Here is a 17,959-nt window from a genome sequence, read left to right on the forward strand (position 1 = left end):
ATAGAGCGGCAAGTAGACGGGTACCCTAAAACTTGCTTGAACATGTAAGCCCTATATTTGATCTCTCACATTTGCTGCCCTAGCAATCTGGGCGCCAAAATTATTATCCGAAAAGTAGGTTGTCTCGGTTCTTTTAGGTATACCCATCACCTGTTCTACGTGTTTAGCTGTCAATTTCAACATTAAAACACAGTTGGCAGTCATGGGCAAATGTTGACATCAATTTACCAGCTCTGATTGATCCTCCACAATGCACCTTGTTTATTCTCAGTACCACTGAAAAAAACACAGGTCAAATGAAAGGGCTTTCCAAAATATAATATATAATAAGACAAGCAAATTTTGACAGTCGCAGATGTAGGAAAAAGAACCGCTGTTCTGAGTACAAGAATGTATATCAATATCAGTTTCAGTTTAAGCTAACCCAAACAAGCAATGAGGGCTCCCAAGCCTCAATCCATCCCCCCGAAAGAACAACCGTCACATCCAAAAAAGAAAAATTTACGGGAGGCCACCTTCAGGTGTTGCTTGAAACTCTTCAAACTACCTGCCAAAAGCCGCATTATACCTCTCTGTATCTTCAAGAATGAAAAGATTAGTCTCCATAAGCAAAGGATCACTTTCACCAGTCAGCTTACTCTATAGTATTTGCAGGCAAATCCATCAAGACTGTTCAAAGTTCATCATGGTTCTGTGGCTGTTCTTTATTCATCAACTCTAGTTTATGTTGTAGTTCCTATCACATTTCATTACACATCCACATCAATTAGGATTCAGTGCAGAAGAGCAACTAAAACCGCAATTATTTAGGACAATTTTTTTTTTTCTTTAAAAAAACAAAGGTACCTTCAGCTTTTCTTCAAGGCAAAGAGCTGGGGTAGATAACAATGCCACGTATCTGCCACAAGAAAATTAATACTTATATATATATATATATATATATATATATATAGAGAGAGAGAGAGAGAGAGAGCAATTCTTACTCGCATCGACTTGGTTCATCTACGTCAGCAACCTCATTTTGCAGCCCACATCTTAACTTGACCTGTAAAACATCACAGACAAATGTAGAGGGTTTCAAAAGGGTCATCCAATCTACCTTTTTATTTTTATGTTTTCAATTCTCAGATTAATAGGAACGTTTAATTTTCACATTCTGGTCTACAGTAACAGCATTTTCCTTATAAAATATGGCTGCTTCCATTTACAGCAACTAATCACCTCACCCTTTCAAAAAATGAGCACTTTCCACCAAATATAAGTAGACATAAGTACTCCTCATTTTTTTTTAATAGATCCTTATCACAGTGGGCCATAACAAATAGTCTTACAACGAATCCACTTATGTGCATATTAAAAATCTTGTACAACTTCATAATGTGACCAACTAAACCATTGCAGCTAAACAACCTCAATCATCTGAAACAAGAATAAGGAGACATAAGTAATCATCCTTGTTAAAGACAAGAAGCACGACCCTACTTGTTAGCATGGCAGTAAGTGCCTTGAAAAAGGAGCACTTTACACTAAATACCCCCTCATTTTTTTAATAGATCTTTATCCCCATGGGGCAGAAAAAAGATAAGTCTTATAAAAACCCACTTTAAGTGCATATCCTAGTACGACTTTAAAATGATACCAATTAAACAATTTCTGCTAAAAAAAAAAAAGACCTCAATCATCTGAAACAAGAATCAGGGGACATAAGGAATCATCCTTGTTAAAGAAAACAGAAGCATGACCCTGCTTATTAACATGGACATAAGTACCTTCAGACTTCTATCAGGCCCATTCCAGCATTTGTCACCATTTGAAAATATCATGACTCTGTATGCATCCTCAAATTTGTTCCAGCGCCTATTTACAAAAAGAAAAATGGAGAAAATAAAATAAGACACGAGTTCATTGAAAATGAAGAAATATGTAAACCTCTGAAAGAGAGAAAAATGTCAAAGTAAGGTGAACCACATTGTGCGTGCATGCATGTAGAGACCATGTCTACATCATACACAAAAATGAGAAACCTATATACTTGAATATTTCCAGAGCAAACGCCAGAAGGAATATCAGAAGATGTGATGAACCCGCAAGAATTGGCTACAAGTCTATTGCATGCAAACTGACAAGCTAAGGTGATAGATATGCATTAGGATGGTACCAATTACTTGTAGTCTATACCAGGAGATGTAATCATCTAAGAGATGGTACAATTATGTCATTTTCATTATTCAATGTACCATTCTTCTTGATGCCAGGACATCAATCTAGAACAAATTGATTGACTGGACAACCAAGATACTCAAGTGCAACATCTCTGACAAAGATCTCCGAAAATCATACCTCAAATAATACATGCATAAAAAGAACCCAGAAAGCTAGAAATGCAAAGTACGTAATGATATGTAATAGATACCAACCCCAAACGAGTTGTAGTATGCCCCTCCTCCTGGGAAGCTTGTTTATATGGGCAGACTTTGTAAACATACCTGAACCAAAATTTGATTGCCCAAAGGGAAGAAAAACGAAAATGATTACTATTGCAATTTCCTTGAAAACCCAAAACATCATATGAAGACATTAACAGTCTAGGGTAAGACAAAATTTCTAACTTGTTCTCCTTGCCCTCAAAGCAACGTCCATAGAATGAATAGAACTCCTTCTCAGGCCCTGTGATATTAAAACTTGAGTTCAGCTTATGGAAGCCAAGTGACCAACAAACTTCCTTACAATGAAGATAAATGGTACAGCATAAATATAGATACAGTCCATTATGTACTAACCAAAATCATGTTTCAGCTTTTGTGACAAACTTGATATTCTTGACTCAATTTTAGACAACTTGGCACTGGACTCGTCATATTCTTTGCGTACATGAGCAGCCTCTAAAGAAGTCAAAATGATACAGAGAAAGTCATTTCCTTGCATTCATTTCCATTGCTGAGTACTATATAACTTAAAACTTTAGTTTGTACCTGACTGGTTCACTGGAGTCTGGAATAAATTAACAGCACGTAGAACGTTTTGTACAGTCTTTTGTATCTTCTCCAACCAAGATGGGTTACTTGGGGTTGTTATATCTAAAATAAGTTAGATTATTAAACGTAGGTTATATATCAAAACAGCTTGCATTGAAGGATAACAACTTATTCACATAGAACGAACTGTTGCAAACCTGACAAGTCTGATTCAATTTCTGAGTCAAAATTGTACGAAGAACTAGATTCATCATGATCCTCCTCCCTAAAATCTTCATCTACCTCATCTTCTACATCATCATTATCATCATCATATCTTCCGTTGTCATTATCGGTTTCAGAAGCGTAGCCATCAGATTCTTCACCATGTGTGCCCCCAGGCATCTCTTCATGATCATTGTCTTTTGTAGCATCAACTTCTTCTGTTTGCTTTGCAGTATTCTCTCCTGTCCAGCGAGACGCAACAAGGCGACCCAACTCTTCCTTTGATAACCCCTCAGTATTTTCAGATACATCATTTCCCTAAGGTGGCAAAGGCGAAAACCAATAAGCTTATGCTTAAAGAACTCCAGGAACAAGGAAGTTGAAAATGCAAAATTTTAGGGATGCGACAATTTCAGATTCCAAGAAAATTGAGAATCAGAAAATACTTTTTATTGCTGGCTAAAGTTTCATGTGGAGCCTCCTCTTTCAAAATTTCATCTTCAAAGTACTAATAACCATATTATCGTATGTTTGTCGTATATATAAGTTTTCAATATAAATATAAATATTTTCACTCTGAGAAGCAACATAATAGTTTATAGAACAGTTAGGTTATAAACAAACAAACAGCTACTTATAAATAAATACATAAATAAATTAACAGACAAACAACTAAAGCAATTAACAGAGGACATCAAAGAGTAAAATTATATTTCCAATCAAATAGAATTGGAGCGAAAAATATCAAGATAGTGGCTTCATGAGGAGACACCTTGCTTCCAGAATCAGGTGAAACTGCAGACTCTTCCTTTGCTTCTGCTGCAGGCTAGATTGAGATAAATGGATAAGATATGGAAGTTCACTCTATATCTACTTGGGAAGATATGGAAGATTACTCCTCTCTACACTTATATTTTGGGAAGAGAAATGCAACTGCATGGAATGTTGATTTACCTGTTCTACTTCATTAACCAGGGATCCTTCACTTCCTGGAGTATCACTGTTCTCAACTTCGGCTGCTGGCTCATCATTGTCCTTAGCCACATCCTAATAAAGGCTGTGAATGAGAAACTAGTAGAAACAAATTATTTGCAATTGAATAATGAATATGATCACAGGCCAATCATGGGTAAATTCACATCAATGTACACACTCTATTATACAGAGATGTTTGTGGTTTTATCCAGGTACAGACACCAAAAGGTACATACAACATTTGTGTGACAAATTTGACAGATGTCACATCCCAACCCTAGATTAGTCCAACCTAAATGGATAAAATGTCATTAAACACGTTAATTAACTTTTATCAATTAATCACCCCAAGTGCAAGAAGTTTCAAAGTGTATCATGTATTTCCCATTCATCTTTCAGCTTAAGTAATTAAAAGGCGAGGGGAATATGGTTGAGTTGATAAAGTGATTTGCCAAATAGCATTTTCAAGCAATTGTGACCCTAAGATTTATACAGAACAGAAAAATATATGATTAAGTACAAATGTTAAATCTAAATGTTTGTTGAAGTTGAGCATAAAATTAATGTTATAGTTTACATGACAACCTGATATGAAGAAGAATCCTCCAAAAGTCCAATCTCGTCGTCATGCATACTATCAGTGGGTTTTTCTTCACTGTCAGTATTCTCCACAGCTGCAGTGTTATCCGGATTAGCTTCCTGCTCAGCTTTGTTTTCTTCCTTATTAGCCTTCTCCTCAGCCTCCTTCCTTTCCTTCTCTTCTTTTTCTTTCTGTAAACGTTCTTTCTCCTCTGCCTTTTCAATTTCTTCTTTACGCTCTGCATTGAAGGTGAAGCAAAATAACAATTACTTGATGGTAAACTCCACATTACCAAACAACCACCTAGAGTATACCCAAGTGATAGAACAGTATAATTTTTATCTTTACTGCAAGATCAACAGCACATGGCTCATCATGTCTCCTTGAGCCCTCTTCATTCCAAATTAGAATGGTTACCATCATCCCCTTATTCTCAAATGTAGCATAACTCCATATGGAAACTTTATGAAGGTTATGCCCTAAATAGAACATCTTCCAATAAGAATTTCTTGATCGCAGACATGGGGTGGTTTGTTTAAATAAGCAATTTTAGGAGCACAAGTCCCTTATTTTTGAAACAAGTTACTATTTTCTAATTGGATATTAACAGATAGGACTCCCACAAAATTCTGGGCCCACCAACTAACATATATGACCATATAATTAATTTTCTATACCAAATATGAACTTATTCAACTCTGAAAAGTTGGCTACAACCTAGGGTGAATCACATAGTTAGAAACTTAGAACCATACCTTTAAGCTGTTGAACAAGCCCTTTCAGTATTTTCTCCTCGTCTTTTAACTTTGACAGTTCTGCCTCATCTTTGGCTAAACCGAGCTTTGCTCGTTCAACTTCCTGCTTTCGTAAAGTGACCCCCTCTTGATATGTAGCAATCTTTTTCTTCAGCTTATCTCTAGCCACTTTGCCAGCCTCCCAGCACGTATTTGGGCACTTCACCTTACCATCATACTCATCACTCCCATCACAACAATCTACAGATAGTTGAAAATTACTCATATTACAAAGAAAGTTGAGTAAACAGGTGAGTGTAAAATGGGGAAAAATAATAGTTGGGTTGGCAATTTGAGTAATGAAAAATGCACAATGTTCTGGATAGTAATCAAAGAGCAAGGCCAGCTCATCAGGTAAACACAAAAAAAGCAAAGTGTCTGAGCCATGAAGCAAAAAACACTTACCACATATACCATCATTCACTCTAGAAGAATATAAGAAAAGAGGGGCATGTCCTGCATTGCGACAATAGAATTTTCCAGCAGGGCATGCCGATGTACCTGTAACCCACAAAAGAAAATGTGAGCAGAAATACAGGAAAAAGATGGAGAAGAAGAAGAAGATATCTTTCATAACAAAATAAATTACAGCAATTCCTGTTTCAAAGTGCAATGATAAAAGAAATATGACGGACCTCTAATTCCATCTATGATTAATGAAGATGGACCCTCAGTGCAGCACAAGTAAACAAGCAAACCACAGACAGTGATATGGTAATGTCATGCCAACAGTTTTTTCTATGATTTATGATCAAAAGACACCACTCAAATGAACCACATTCCAAAATGTTACAGAAAGACAATGTTATGATAAAAACAAAATACCCATTTGGTCAAAATGGCTCAATCATACCAATTTGGTAAAAAAATAAATCAATCAAGGAGAGAGAGAGAGAGAGAGAGAGTAAAGAAAGCAAGCAAGAAAGAAAGAAAGAGAAAATAGAGGGAAGGAATGAAGAGAGAGAGAGAGAGGAACCAGGCTCGTCAGTGCCATCAGGGCAATCGCAGAAGTCATCGTTGAGCTGGGCTTTGCTGAATTTCTTGGATCCATCCTTACATTTTATTAAATCCGAGGACGTCTTGTAATACTTCTCATCTGTAGTAATGAACAAAACTAAATTAAAAATGAAAAAAGAAGAAGAAGCAGGAACAGAAAGATTTTGGAAAGAAACAATGGACCGACCTTCCGGAGCAATTCCGATAAAAGGGTCTTTGAGAGATGCCGATACTGATCTAACCGCAACCGGAGATCCCAGAAAAAACACGCACAGCATAAGTGAAATGAAACCCAGAGCCATATTTAGCTTCATCTTCTTCTGCCCAGTGCACCCAAATCAGTTCCAGCGATAGCGAGAGAGCAATAGGACTTGGCGAAGAACTGGTTAAGCAGGCACTGGAAAAGTTTTGCGCTTAGGGTACAACTTAACCCAATGGGTTAAATAATTCGCTCCATTAATTACATTTACCATCCATTCTCTTCCCCTCGTTCTTAGCAATTTTTGATACAAATTTAATACGAAATTAGAGAATTAATAACCTATAGTTATGATCCGTTTATAATTTTATACTTATACTTTAACCCCTTTGCAAATTTTTTTTTTTTTACATGTCCACATAAGAGGGAAATAAGAATTCGAATTAATGACATCCGCTTCATTAGGCATAGTCCCAATCGATTGAGCTACCTTTTGGAAACATCCATTTGCAAATTGGACATGAATGTAAGTTAAAATTAGGAAACGCTAAGTGTTCTTCAAGTTTTCTCTTGTTATCCTCGTAACTGTTATGTATCTTTTAAAATCACCATTGAATTTGAAATTATCATTATTGGCTTTTAATCTATTGATGATTTTAAAAGTCACATCATAGTTGTGAGGACACTAAAAAAAACATTAGAAGAACACATAACATTTCTCATCAAAATTATAAATGAAAATTAAAAGATATAATTCATTTAATTAATAAATCAAATTACAATTAGTGTCTTGTTAAGAATAGAATCTCTCCATTTCAATTCATTAAAGAAAATTACCATGCAGATTCCGATTAAATTTTGTGTTATTAAACAATAACACGCTCAAAATTCATCACTACACAGTCTACACACACGACATCACATTGGAAATTAACAGTCAACTTTCTCAACTGGTTGGTTTAGTTTCCAATTTTCTGCTCAGGCCAATCAAGTCGAAACGACGGCGTCGAGAGTAAAATATCCCATAAAGGCTAAAACTAAACTAAAGCCCTCTTAAAAACTCGACAAACGTACACCGACGAATAGAAATGGATAGTTTATCCTAAACGCTTTCCTTCACAGCTCGCTCGGACACAAGAGAAGAAGAAGAAGGAGAAGAAGCAATAATGGAAGGAAGCTCGCTCCTTCTCGGCTATACTTGCTGTTCTTCGTCTCCTCCTTCAACCTTAAAACCCCAATTTGAGTTCACTTCTTTCCCTCTCTCTTCTTCATTTGTAGCAAAATACCGTGTGCTCACTTCCCTTCCCAAATGCAATGGGTGGCCCAAGAGCACCCCACTTTCTGTTTGGTGCCCCGGAAGCAGAACCAGCTCTCTCCGCACTTCAGCTTTTGCAGTCCAACAGGAGGCTCTGGAGAAATCTAAGGACTCTTTCTCAACCTCAACAACGTCTTCGTCTTCCAGAGATATGTTGCCCAAGATTGACAAGAGTGGCAGGTTTTGCAGCCCGAGAGCCGCCAGAGAGTTCGCTCTGTAATTGTCTTTTTCTTTTCTTCTTCTTTATTCGATGCTCGCCCATGTTTGATTCTCGGGAAAATAATCTCATTTTATTTTGTGGGGTTGAATATAATGTCAGGTCAATAGTTTATGCGGCGTGTTTAGAAGGGTCGGACCCAATTCGGCTGTTTGAGAAGCGACTGAATGCGCGCCGAGGTAACCAACTATTTACTAAGCTTTCCCATATGAAAAAATTGTTCATTTTTGGAGTTTGAATCTTTTATGTTGAGGAAAAGAAATGGATATCTGACTATCTTTGTTGCTTTATGCCTTCTCTCAGAACCCGGGTATGAATTCGATAAAGCTTCGCTGTTATCATACAACCACATGAGCTTTGGAGGGCCTCCTGTCACGGTGGACACAATTGAAGAAGCAGACCAGCTTCTGCGTGACAATGAAAAGGAATCTGCAATAGGTAATCCTGTAAAAGTTTTTTTTTTAAATTTTTTATTATTACTTAATTTTACATGGCCTTCACTAATGCTTAAACTTTGGCTAGAATGAAGATTAGGTTTGAGTGCTAATTCAGTGAATTAATAATATTTGTATGTCTTTATGTCATGCTATCCAGCTTAAAAACTTCAAGAACCATGTAGTCTCTTTCATAGTGGATTTTAGAATTGTCTAGATCTCTGTATTAAATTAATTGATGGTTGTGCCGGAATCAGCATTGACTCAATCAATCAGTTGTTTCAACTCCAAGGTAGATCGAATAGAATTATTGAGAGCGCTTTCTTGTAATTAGGAGACAATCTAGTCAATTTTTTGTGTCTTTAGAAATCCCCTCCCTCTTCCCCAATTGTTCTTTGGTGCAAGTACTTCTTGTATTATAATCTCCCCCTGGAAGAGCTTAGCTACTTTACTAACTTGTTCCATTAGCATAGAGTTTAAACATATAAAGTTTATCCCCCCAATAGAGTATGAAATATTACCTCTATCATTGGCAACTTCTACTATAAAGAAATCAATTCCCTTCCCTTAAAGAGATAGATCCTCCTTCCTAAGGATATGTTGCAACATCATTCTTGATTGCAATAATAGTTCCTCAGGACTTGCATGATGGTTTCAAAACTACCAAAAGTCCATCTATTCAAGTTGAAACAATCGATCAGGTAACTTTATACACACTTGTTGAGTTACATAGATAGTCATGCATAATTGTATAGTGGTGTTATTCGGTCAATGTGGGAGGCGTGGAGATTAGGTAATGTGAATATGTGTTCCTTTGTTATCATCAAAGAACCATGTAGTGAATATTTCTATAATTTAACATGTCGTGCCCAAAAAACCTATCAATTCTCTGGTATCATAATGTTATAACAGCCCTTGATGTTACACTACTTCCATAATAGAATGAGCTGTTCTGATACTAAGAAGGCAAAGCTACTTCAGTAGCTTTGTGCAAGTTGAGTGAGCAATGGCTTTGCATATGCAATTATTCATAGCTCTATATAGTAATAATGCTTATTCTACCTCAATTTTCGGGGTCCCTCTTTTTAGCGGCATGACTTATATTTTGTTTGTACCTCAGAAGCAGAAGTCCTCGCAGCTCCTCCAAAGCTGGTATACAGCAAATTGATTTTGCGGTAAACCCTCTGAAGTACTTTTGTTGCCTGAAGCAAGTGGAGCATGTCTTTTTCTTTTCTTTTGCTTTTTTCATTTGTGCATGCATATGTACAAGCAAGAGAGAAAGAGAAAGAGAGCTAACTCTGTCTTCATACTTAATTGCAGATTTACAAGGAAACTTTTAGCTGCTATCGTGGAAAGATGGGACAGTCATGTGCTCGTCATTGAAAAAGTTGCCCCTCCAAATTGGAAGGTTGAAACAGTTGAAGTGTTGAATTACTGGTTTTCAATTTTCTGCTAACACGATTCTCTTTGTTAACAGTACTGTAGCCATTGTTTTTCGTTAGGTAGAATGCATACCTACACTTATTTGCAAAGCATCAGCTGTAATTTGTGCTTTGTTTTTCCAGTACTATTGTGTCCTGACCTTACCATACTAGATTTCTTTGCCTTTCTCGTTGACCACTTTCCATCATTAACATGTACATATGTCCTTATTTGACACTTGGTGGAACTGTATGACTTGGACAGAGTAAAGATGTAAATATCAGCTCAAATACTCAGCTAGTTTCTACTCATTCTTAGGTAGGCATAACTCAAAGAAGTAATGGGGTACTTATAAATTTGTCCATTTCCTTATTTCATGTAAAATCTTACTTACCTGAGAAAAAAAAAAAAAGAAAAAAAAAAAGCATCAAATCTAGCTGAGCCCAAGAAAACTTTTTTGTTCTCTTCCATTTTCATTATTATTATTTTTTTTTCTTTTGGAAACGTTGGTCATTTACACAATGTTATCTTACTTCCCCATACAAGTCTTGTAAGTTTTAACATCTCAAACTAGAGTACAGAATTACTTTTTTTGTTATTTGGCTGAGGAAAAAATAGGTCACATAGTTGTCTATGTTGTCGTCTTACAAAATTTACTACTGTCAGAAAATGTTTTCATCTTATTTATACATATATTGCAGAGTGAGCCTGCAGGCAGAATTTTGGAGCTGTGTATTCTTCATTTGGCAATGTCTGAAATAGCAGTCCTAGGGACAAGGCACCAGATTGTCATTAACGAAGTAATATATTCACTTCCATTGCTTTTTGAGTTTGCTTATCTTTGCTTTGGTGTACTTGTATCAATTTCTATTGTTCTAATTACATATGGCTATTTGTGAAGGCTGTCGATCTTGCTAAAAGGTTCTGTGATGGAGCAGCACCGCGTATCATCAATGGGTGTCTAAGGACCTTTGTGAAAGACCTTGAAGAAACTGGTTTGACTCGGGCCATAGAAGAACAGAAAGTGATCAGTTGATGTATGAATAGTAGTTGTTTCGATTACTGCTCTGTTCCTTCACATTGTGGAAGCTCCTACTGGCAGTAGTGGATGACCGAAGAACCTCATTCAGGAGGTGATGGTTTAATTTGTTGATGCTGGGAAACCCCAAGGGAAAAGAAATTTTTGTCTCTCTTCAGGTGTATCACTGCATTCTACATTAGAAGTTAAAAAATGGAAGGGCAGGTCTGGTAAGCAAGGTTGTATTAATAGCTGAGAATGGTGATGTTATAACTTAAATCTTACGATAGTGTAACATCAAATTTGAGCTTCTCCTTAAACGCAATTTTCAGCCTTTTTGGGGGGGAAAAAAGTGTTTTGTTGGAAGAATACGACCACTTTTTCCTTTGAAATAGTTTTTTAGATGATAGAAGTGTGTTTGATACTTGAAACAAATTTTCAAACAGGCTCTTACGTGATTTGCCAAAAAATTTTAGCATTGGGATTTCTTTTTTTAAAGTACAACCCGAACACCAACCAAACTAGAACACGAGTCCTTGTCACTACGAATAGGGAAGAAGTGAGCAGGGCCAGGACAAGTGGGATGCAGCCGAAAAACATTTTAGTCCCGACCCAATAAGTCATATAAAGGTATAAAAGTGTGTACTTCTATGAACTTTCTTACTCTTTTAGGAGTAGGAGGTATAAATGACAGAGAAAACATACTCAATGGTAGAGGAGATTTGCCGATCCAGGATGAAACTTGGGTTTTCCTTTCTGCTATAATGCAATTGAGACTCTAATTTGAATATACATGGAGCTATTACATTGTAAAGCCTCTTAATAATTTGTAATTCTATAGCAACAAAAGTTGAGATGAGCGATACATGCAGCATGTGATTTTGTATTTTTAAAAATGTATATAAGAATTACATGCTTTACAGGCACATGTTAGTTTACTAGATTAGTTTAAAAGAACTTTTTCTCATATAATTTTGAGAAAAATTATCTTGTTTTTTTGGGGTTGCTTCAGTGCTTCTGTTAAAGTAATTTTTTAGAAATCTTTTCGTAAATAAAAACACTACAAAACAAACCAGAGGTATTCCAAGTATTTGTTGCAAATGACAACCCATTATTTTGATTGATAGCTCTCATTAATTTATATATATATATATATACTTCCGCCAAAATTAGGGTAGTTTTGGCTGAAAAAACAAAAGGAAAAGAAAAAGAACAAAGTTGGATGATATGGGCAAAGTCTATAGGCCATGCGCAAGGAAGACAGAAAAGTAAAAGCAGTTTCAAGATTGTTAGATCGGAATGTGGGCCTGCAGCCCAAAGAAATACTCCTTCAGGCTTCAGTCCATCACTACAACGCCGCCCCCGCCTCTAGGGTTTACTCTTTTCATTGCCATCCCATTCTTCTTCTATAAAATGGAGCACAACCCCCTCTTCATTCCTTACTAGTGCGGCGGGCGTCCTTCTTCGCTTCCTCTCCGCTTCGAAATCCCCCAAAGTCTTCCGTTTCAAAAGCTTCTTTTATGGTTGTCGCTTTTCTCTCTTGCTCTTTTACCTATTTCCCTGTTTTTTTTTTTTTTTTTATTCTTTCTTTTTGGTTTTTCGCCTAATATTGCAATTCTGTGATCAGATAATATGGTGGGTGATCATGGAATCTATCGTTAGGCAATATTGAAGTAGAATTTCGTTGCGTGTATATATTCCTTACGCGTAACTCTGCCTTTAGCTCCGACTATCCTTTCTCTTTTATAGGATATCGGTGACAAGGCAGATACAGTTTATCTCTTGTTTTTAACGATTATTTGCAAGGATCTGTGTGCGTGATGTTGGATGATGAGAAAAATCAGACGGATTCCCTATGATATTTTGCCAAGCAAAATATGTGACATCATGTCCAGCTACTTCTGACAACATCATGTGTGATCTCTTTTGTTTAATATTTTGTGTTTTTGTTTTTGTAAATTGATTATAGATTTAAGATGAGTGATAATAGATTAAATTGAGGCCGGTGATGCTAGGTATATTTGCTACTCTTGATGGGAAACAATCCCATTTGATGATTCCATTCCACCAAGATCTCTGAGGCCTCTTTTTCGCATTATTATCAAATCCCATCATTTTTTGATTAGGCTGGATCTATATGCCTCAGAAACCGTATGGCTTATGCTTGGATCTAAGACCTAAAATTGACACAAATATGAATTGTTCAAAACACAGGTTAATAATATTAACAACATATGCAAATGGAATAAAGTGAGTGTTCGGTGATCGGGTAGAAGAATAGAGGATGAGAGGCCTAATTATGATAATGGAAATAATGAAGAATGATCGAGTAATATAAACTCCTATACTAATTCTGAAGCCGTATGTGAAAAAAAAAAGTTTTTTTGTTCTTTTTAAATGTTTTTGCAATGTCAATAATAAAAAAGATGTGTCAGTTTTAGAAGACGTTACAGCTTCGCAAGGCAGGTTTTGTCATCCATGGCTTGCTCCATCGAATTCGAACCAGACGAATCTTATAGACCGGAGAATATTTCAGCTTACTTGGGGATTGCGGCGGAGAAATATTCAAGAACAATCGTGATGGAATCATCTCTGGGAGATCATCTAATTCATCCAGATATATATGGATGCTATAACAATAACAACAACTATGGGATAAAACGGTGACGTTTGCTGAGTATAGAAACAAGGGGCCGGGAGCTGGAACGGAGAAGAGAGTGAACTGGCCGGGTTACAGTGTCATCAACGACAGAAGTGATGCAGTGCGTTATACGGCTGGTCGCTTCATCCAAGCACAAATTTGGTTGCAAGGCACCCAAGTCCCTTTACAGCCTGCCTTTTTTCTTGATGAATTATATAGAAGAAAAAAAAAACATATAAATATATATAGGGTCGTCATCTTTCCATGGATTACAAAAATTTTAATCATGGAAATTTACAAGGAGTTCATATGCAAGTCAGATTTTTTTTTTTTTTTTTTTTTTTTTAATTTGTTGTGAACACAATGCAGATAGGCTACATAATGGGAGGTAGCCTCCTAATTTCCCATTGGTTTTGTTCTGTAGCTATATATAAAAACAATTTTTTTTAAAAATAAAAGTAAACATTTGTTTGGTAGAACCCTTTTTAATGACGCGAGAATGAAGAAACAATGGCTGGTTGATAATGTGATGGTATTTCAGCCAATCAATTTTTGGATTAGCGATTGAATATTTATTTTTTTAATAATTATTGATGGTTGTTACTTGTTACCATGTGGTCAGCCCGATGGAGAGGGGGTGGGATTGATGATGCCCATGACCATGAGAGTATAGTGTGTATCATTAATTTCCCTTTTTCTTAACAATGGCGGATTGGTTCTCAAGAGATAACTCAATCGGTTGGGACCACACTTAATGAAGTGGAGGTCACAAATTCGAATCTCCCTCCCTCCCTCTTGTGCGGACATGTAAAAAAATAAAAAAAAATGGCTGATTGATAAGCCAAAGAAAAATGCTATAGTACTAAATCTTTTATCAATATTAGATGAATACAAAGATAATGTGAAACTTATTACTGAAAATGATCAAAACAATTAATAAAGATAAATATTATAGGTACCAATGAATAAGTTTCACACCATCTTAATTAGTATATATCTCTTGGTAAAAGATCTGATACTTTTTAGCATTTCTCAAAGATGTTATGCCCACGGGTGTATGCATGGTGACCTAGCCTCCAAGCCGCACAATGTATTATCCCTTCTTTCTTTTTTTTACCAATAAAGCATCCTTATAACTCTTTTAAAATTATTATTATTATTTTTTTTCTTTTTAGTTTTACCTCAAACCTAAAATTTATAATTTCACCCATATATACTAAAATTTTCCTAAAGCCGCTTATAAAATTACCATTGAATCAAAATTCAAATATGATTGATGTAAAATTTAATCATGATTTTAAAAGTCACATTAGCTTTAGGAGGATAAAAATAGAATAAAATGATGGTATTTAACATTACTATATATATATATATAATGCGGGAAAAAGGTTACCAGGGAAATTGGGCCCAGATTATGCATGCCAAATAGAAAGTTGATCACCAGATTGATCACCACCTAAATGAAGGAGATTCCCATAACTAGCTAGGAAGCCATTGATGATGAGCTGTCCCCTGTTCAGACCAAACTCGGCTCTAAAATTAGGCATGCATGTAGTTTTGAGAAAGTATGGCATGAAAACGTACGTATGGTATTGGTACCCAACTGAATACTGTTAGCAACACTAGGTATGATTTTGGTTTCTAACCTCCCTACGACGCATACAAAAAAAAAAAAAAACGCACGGATCACCCAATTTTCCAAAACGCCTTCCATCAGAAGATCAAAAAGAGAAGAAACATTAATTAATTAATAATGGTACAATTTGAGGAGGATAATCCGGATGACTTGCTGGGTAACATGGTGATATTGGGAATCTCTCTCATAGTAATTGCAGCAGTTGTAATCGGCGTTATTGCCGGAAAAGATCGTACCCATGATGATGATCACAAGATGACACTCGTCGCTGTTTGTGACCAAACTGATTACAAGGATGCCTGTAAGGCTAGCCTAAAAGCGGCAGGTGACTCCGCCGAAGTGAAAACCTATTTCAGATTTGCAGTGAATGGTAGTATTACAGAAATGGCACATGCAATGAAGAAGGTGAAAGTTGATAAAAACATGGCGCCGGCGGTTGAAGATTGCATGGAGTTGATAGGGTTATGCATGGAGGAGCTGCAGTCCGTGATTACAATTCTAAACTCTACTGCGCCAAATTCATCATTCTATAACGATTCCTCGGGTGATATTAGGAGCAGCTTGAGCGCTGTGCTTTCATACCGAAGAGCGTGTCTTGAGGGATTAAAGGAGACGACTACTCGTTCTACATCTTCTGATATAATGGATCAACTTCTGCACAACTCCACTCAGCTTACTAGCATTGCCTTGGCTATAATTTACGAGTATTCTCAAAACGACGACGTAAAGGCCGATCCGCCTGCAGCAGCAGCCATACCTCCGCCTCCGGCATCATCTAATGATGATGAATTCACACCAAATCCATCAACGGCCGGCCGCAAACTGTTGCAATCCGGGGGCCAGATGAAGCCCGATGCGGTTGTGGCTAAAGATAGAAGTGGGCAATATGCAAACATTACTGCCGCTCTTAATGCATACCCAAATGGACACAAAGGACGATATCTCATCTACGTAAAGTCCGGCGTCTACGAGGAGAACGTTATCATCGCCAAGAATACGACCCAGATATTCATGTACGGTGATGGGCTTGATAAAACCATCATCTCTGGAACAGATCATCATTTCCATGGCCGTGGGAGTCGGGCTACCACTACCTATAGGAGAGCTACTTTATGTGAGTTGCTTGCTTATAAATTAATTAATTAATTAATTAACCATAACCATGTGTCTCTTTCAATTCTCTTTAATTAATTAATTTACTTACAGCGGTAATTGGAGATGGGTTTATCTGCAAGGATATTGGAATCAAAATCCCAGATAAAAGCAGAGGAAATTCCATGGATATGGCGGCTGTTAAAATCCAGTCTGATAGAGCAGCCTTCTTCAACTGCAGAATAAACGGGAGTGCAACATCAAACATATATGCATTAGCAAATCGGCAGCTCTTTGTAGATTGTGAAATCTACGGTGTCACAAACATCATCACAGGCGACGCTGCAGTTGTAATCCAACGCTCCAGAATCATTTTGGCACCGCCATCTCCACCGATATTGGAAAACATTATAGCTTTGCAAGGCAGGAGCGATAGACGGGAAAGCACTGGGTTTGTGATCCATGGCTGCACCATCGAGCGAGACCAATCATACAGATACTCCCCTAATTATGGAGTAGCGGAGAAAGGTGTTGCTTACTTGGGCATGGCGGTGGAGAAATATTCAAGAACAATCGTGATGGAATCAAGTCTGGGGGATTTGATTCACCCAGATGGATGGTATAGCAACAACAACAACTCTGCATTAATAGATACAGTGACATTTGGTGAGTGTGAAAACAGCGGGCCTGGAGCTGGAACCAAAAATAGAGTGAATTGGAAGGGATACAGTGTCATCAGCAATTCAAGTGATGTAATGCGTTATACGGCTAGTCGTTTCATCCAACCACAAAACTGGTTGAATGGCACCCAACTCCACTTCCTGCCCGGCCTTTTTTTCCGATGAAAGTCAGATTTTTTTTTTTATTTGTTGTCCTTTCCCATTGGTTTTTGTTATATAGCTGTAAAAACAATTTAAAAATAAACATTTGTTTTGTTTTTCATGAGAATGAAGAGACAAAGTGTCAAAGATGGCATGCTTCATTAATGGAGAATTCTATTAAAAAAAAAAGAAAAAGTGTATGGATTTTACATATTAAGACATACGCGCGTGAGGACTCTTCGAAATTCAAAAAAATAAAATTACAATCGTCCTTTAATTCCACCTATAAAAGAGCCATTAATTAGTAGTATTTTTATTTTTATTTTTATGGACAACCTTTTTAAAATGACATTCATCCTTTAATTAGTTCAACCACAAGAGACACTTGGATCTAAAATATGTTATGTACACACATTTAACAATTATGTCTCTTAAGTTTTTTTGATGGTTTCAAATCATTCATTCGAAATTAAAATTTAGATAGCTAAAAAAATTTTAGGTTATATGCTACTTTAGTTTTTTTTACGGTTCCTAAGCCCAATCCTTATAAATATACACTAAATAAAAATTTAACAAACTAAAACAGATTAAAAAAAATAAATAAAAATGAATGACCACCGGCTTACGGTAAGAGTACAAT

General features: G+C 36.6%; 3 protein-coding genes and 2 non-coding genes across 5 annotated transcripts; 4 read left to right on the forward strand and 1 right to left on the reverse strand.

Moving 5' to 3' along the window:
* Positions 1-292: 292 nt before the first annotated feature.
* PSL4 (calmodulin-binding protein) lies at positions 293-6,931 on the reverse strand. Its single transcript, XM_059574458.2, has 16 exons — positions 6,712-6,931; positions 6,505-6,624; positions 5,934-6,029; positions 5,490-5,729; positions 4,740-4,972; positions 4,134-4,226; positions 3,952-4,005; positions 3,173-3,497; positions 2,973-3,077; positions 2,781-2,882; positions 2,610-2,667; positions 2,418-2,486; positions 1,770-1,857; positions 984-1,045; positions 847-898; positions 293-736 (listed from the first exon to the last, which is right to left on the reverse strand). Exons 1-16 carry the CDS (start codon positions 6,836-6,838, stop codon positions 674-676), a joined length of 1,887 nt encoding a protein of 628 aa, XP_059430441.1. The 5' UTR covers positions 6,839-6,931; the 3' UTR covers positions 293-673.
* Positions 6,932-7,798: 867 nt separating this feature from the next.
* Positions 7,799-11,442, forward strand: LOC132163597 (antitermination NusB domain-containing protein). Its single transcript, XM_059573945.2, has 7 exons — positions 7,799-8,254; positions 8,358-8,434; positions 8,559-8,693; positions 9,810-9,864; positions 10,010-10,097; positions 10,813-10,911; positions 11,013-11,442. The coding sequence occupies exons 1-7, from the start codon at positions 7,890-7,892 to the stop codon at positions 11,145-11,147; spliced, it is 954 nt and encodes a 317-aa protein (XP_059429928.1). The 5' UTR covers positions 7,799-7,889; the 3' UTR covers positions 11,148-11,442.
* A 1,508-nt stretch (positions 11,443-12,950) lies between these two features.
* On the forward strand, positions 12,951-13,039 carry LOC132164825 (small nucleolar RNA R12). The gene has a single exon (XR_009438428.1). It is a non-coding gene; the product is annotated as a small nucleolar RNA R12 (small nucleolar RNA).
* Positions 13,040-13,129: 90 nt separating this feature from the next.
* On the forward strand, positions 13,130-13,213 carry LOC132164847 (small nucleolar RNA SNORD24). Its single transcript, XR_009438447.2, has one exon. It is a non-coding gene; the product is annotated as a small nucleolar RNA SNORD24 (small nucleolar RNA).
* A 2,310-nt stretch (positions 13,214-15,523) lies between these two features.
* Positions 15,524-17,343, forward strand: LOC132163671 (pectinesterase-like). The gene is made up of 2 exons (XM_059574038.2): positions 15,524-16,520; positions 16,613-17,343. Exons 1-2 carry the CDS (start codon positions 15,524-15,526, stop codon positions 17,341-17,343), a joined length of 1,728 nt encoding a protein of 575 aa, XP_059430021.2.
* Positions 17,344-17,959: the final 616 nt, after the last annotated feature.

Source organism: Corylus avellana, chromosome 8 (assembly GCF_965113065.1).
Source record: "Corylus avellana chromosome 8, dhCorAvel1.hap1.2, whole genome shotgun sequence".
Taxonomy (NCBI): Eukaryota; Viridiplantae; Streptophyta; class Magnoliopsida; order Fagales; family Betulaceae; genus Corylus; species Corylus avellana.

Bases quoted from the DNA above. Each gene is read 5' to 3' on its own strand.
- PSL4 (XM_059574458.2), bottom strand. From the start codon at position 6,838: ATGAAGCTAAATATGGCTCTGGGTTTCATTTCACTTATGCTGTGCGTG. The intron at 3,078-3,172 runs GTTTGCAACAGT...AACTTATTTTAG, and splicing joins AATTGAATCAGACTTGTCAG to ATATAACAACCCCAAGTAAC. The intron at 1,046-1,769 runs GTACTTATGTCC...GATGTTTTACAG, and splicing joins GGCCTGATAGAAGTCTGAAG to GTCAAGTTAAGATGTGGGCT.
- LOC132163597 (XM_059573945.2), top strand. From the start codon at position 7,890: ATGGAAGGAAGCTCGCTCCTTCTCGGCTATACTTGCTGTTCTTCGTCT. The intron at 8,255-8,357 runs GTAATTGTCTTT...ATATAATGTCAG, and splicing joins GCCGCCAGAGAGTTCGCTCT to GTCAATAGTTTATGCGGCGT. The intron at 8,435-8,558 runs GTAACCAACTAT...GCCTTCTCTCAG, and splicing joins GCGACTGAATGCGCGCCGAG to AACCCGGGTATGAATTCGAT.
- LOC132163671 (XM_059574038.2), top strand. From the start codon at position 15,524: ATGGTACAATTTGAGGAGGATAATCCGGATGACTTGCTGGGTAACATG. The intron at 16,521-16,612 runs GTGAGTTGCTTG...ATTTACTTACAG, and splicing joins CTATAGGAGAGCTACTTTAT to CGGTAATTGGAGATGGGTTT.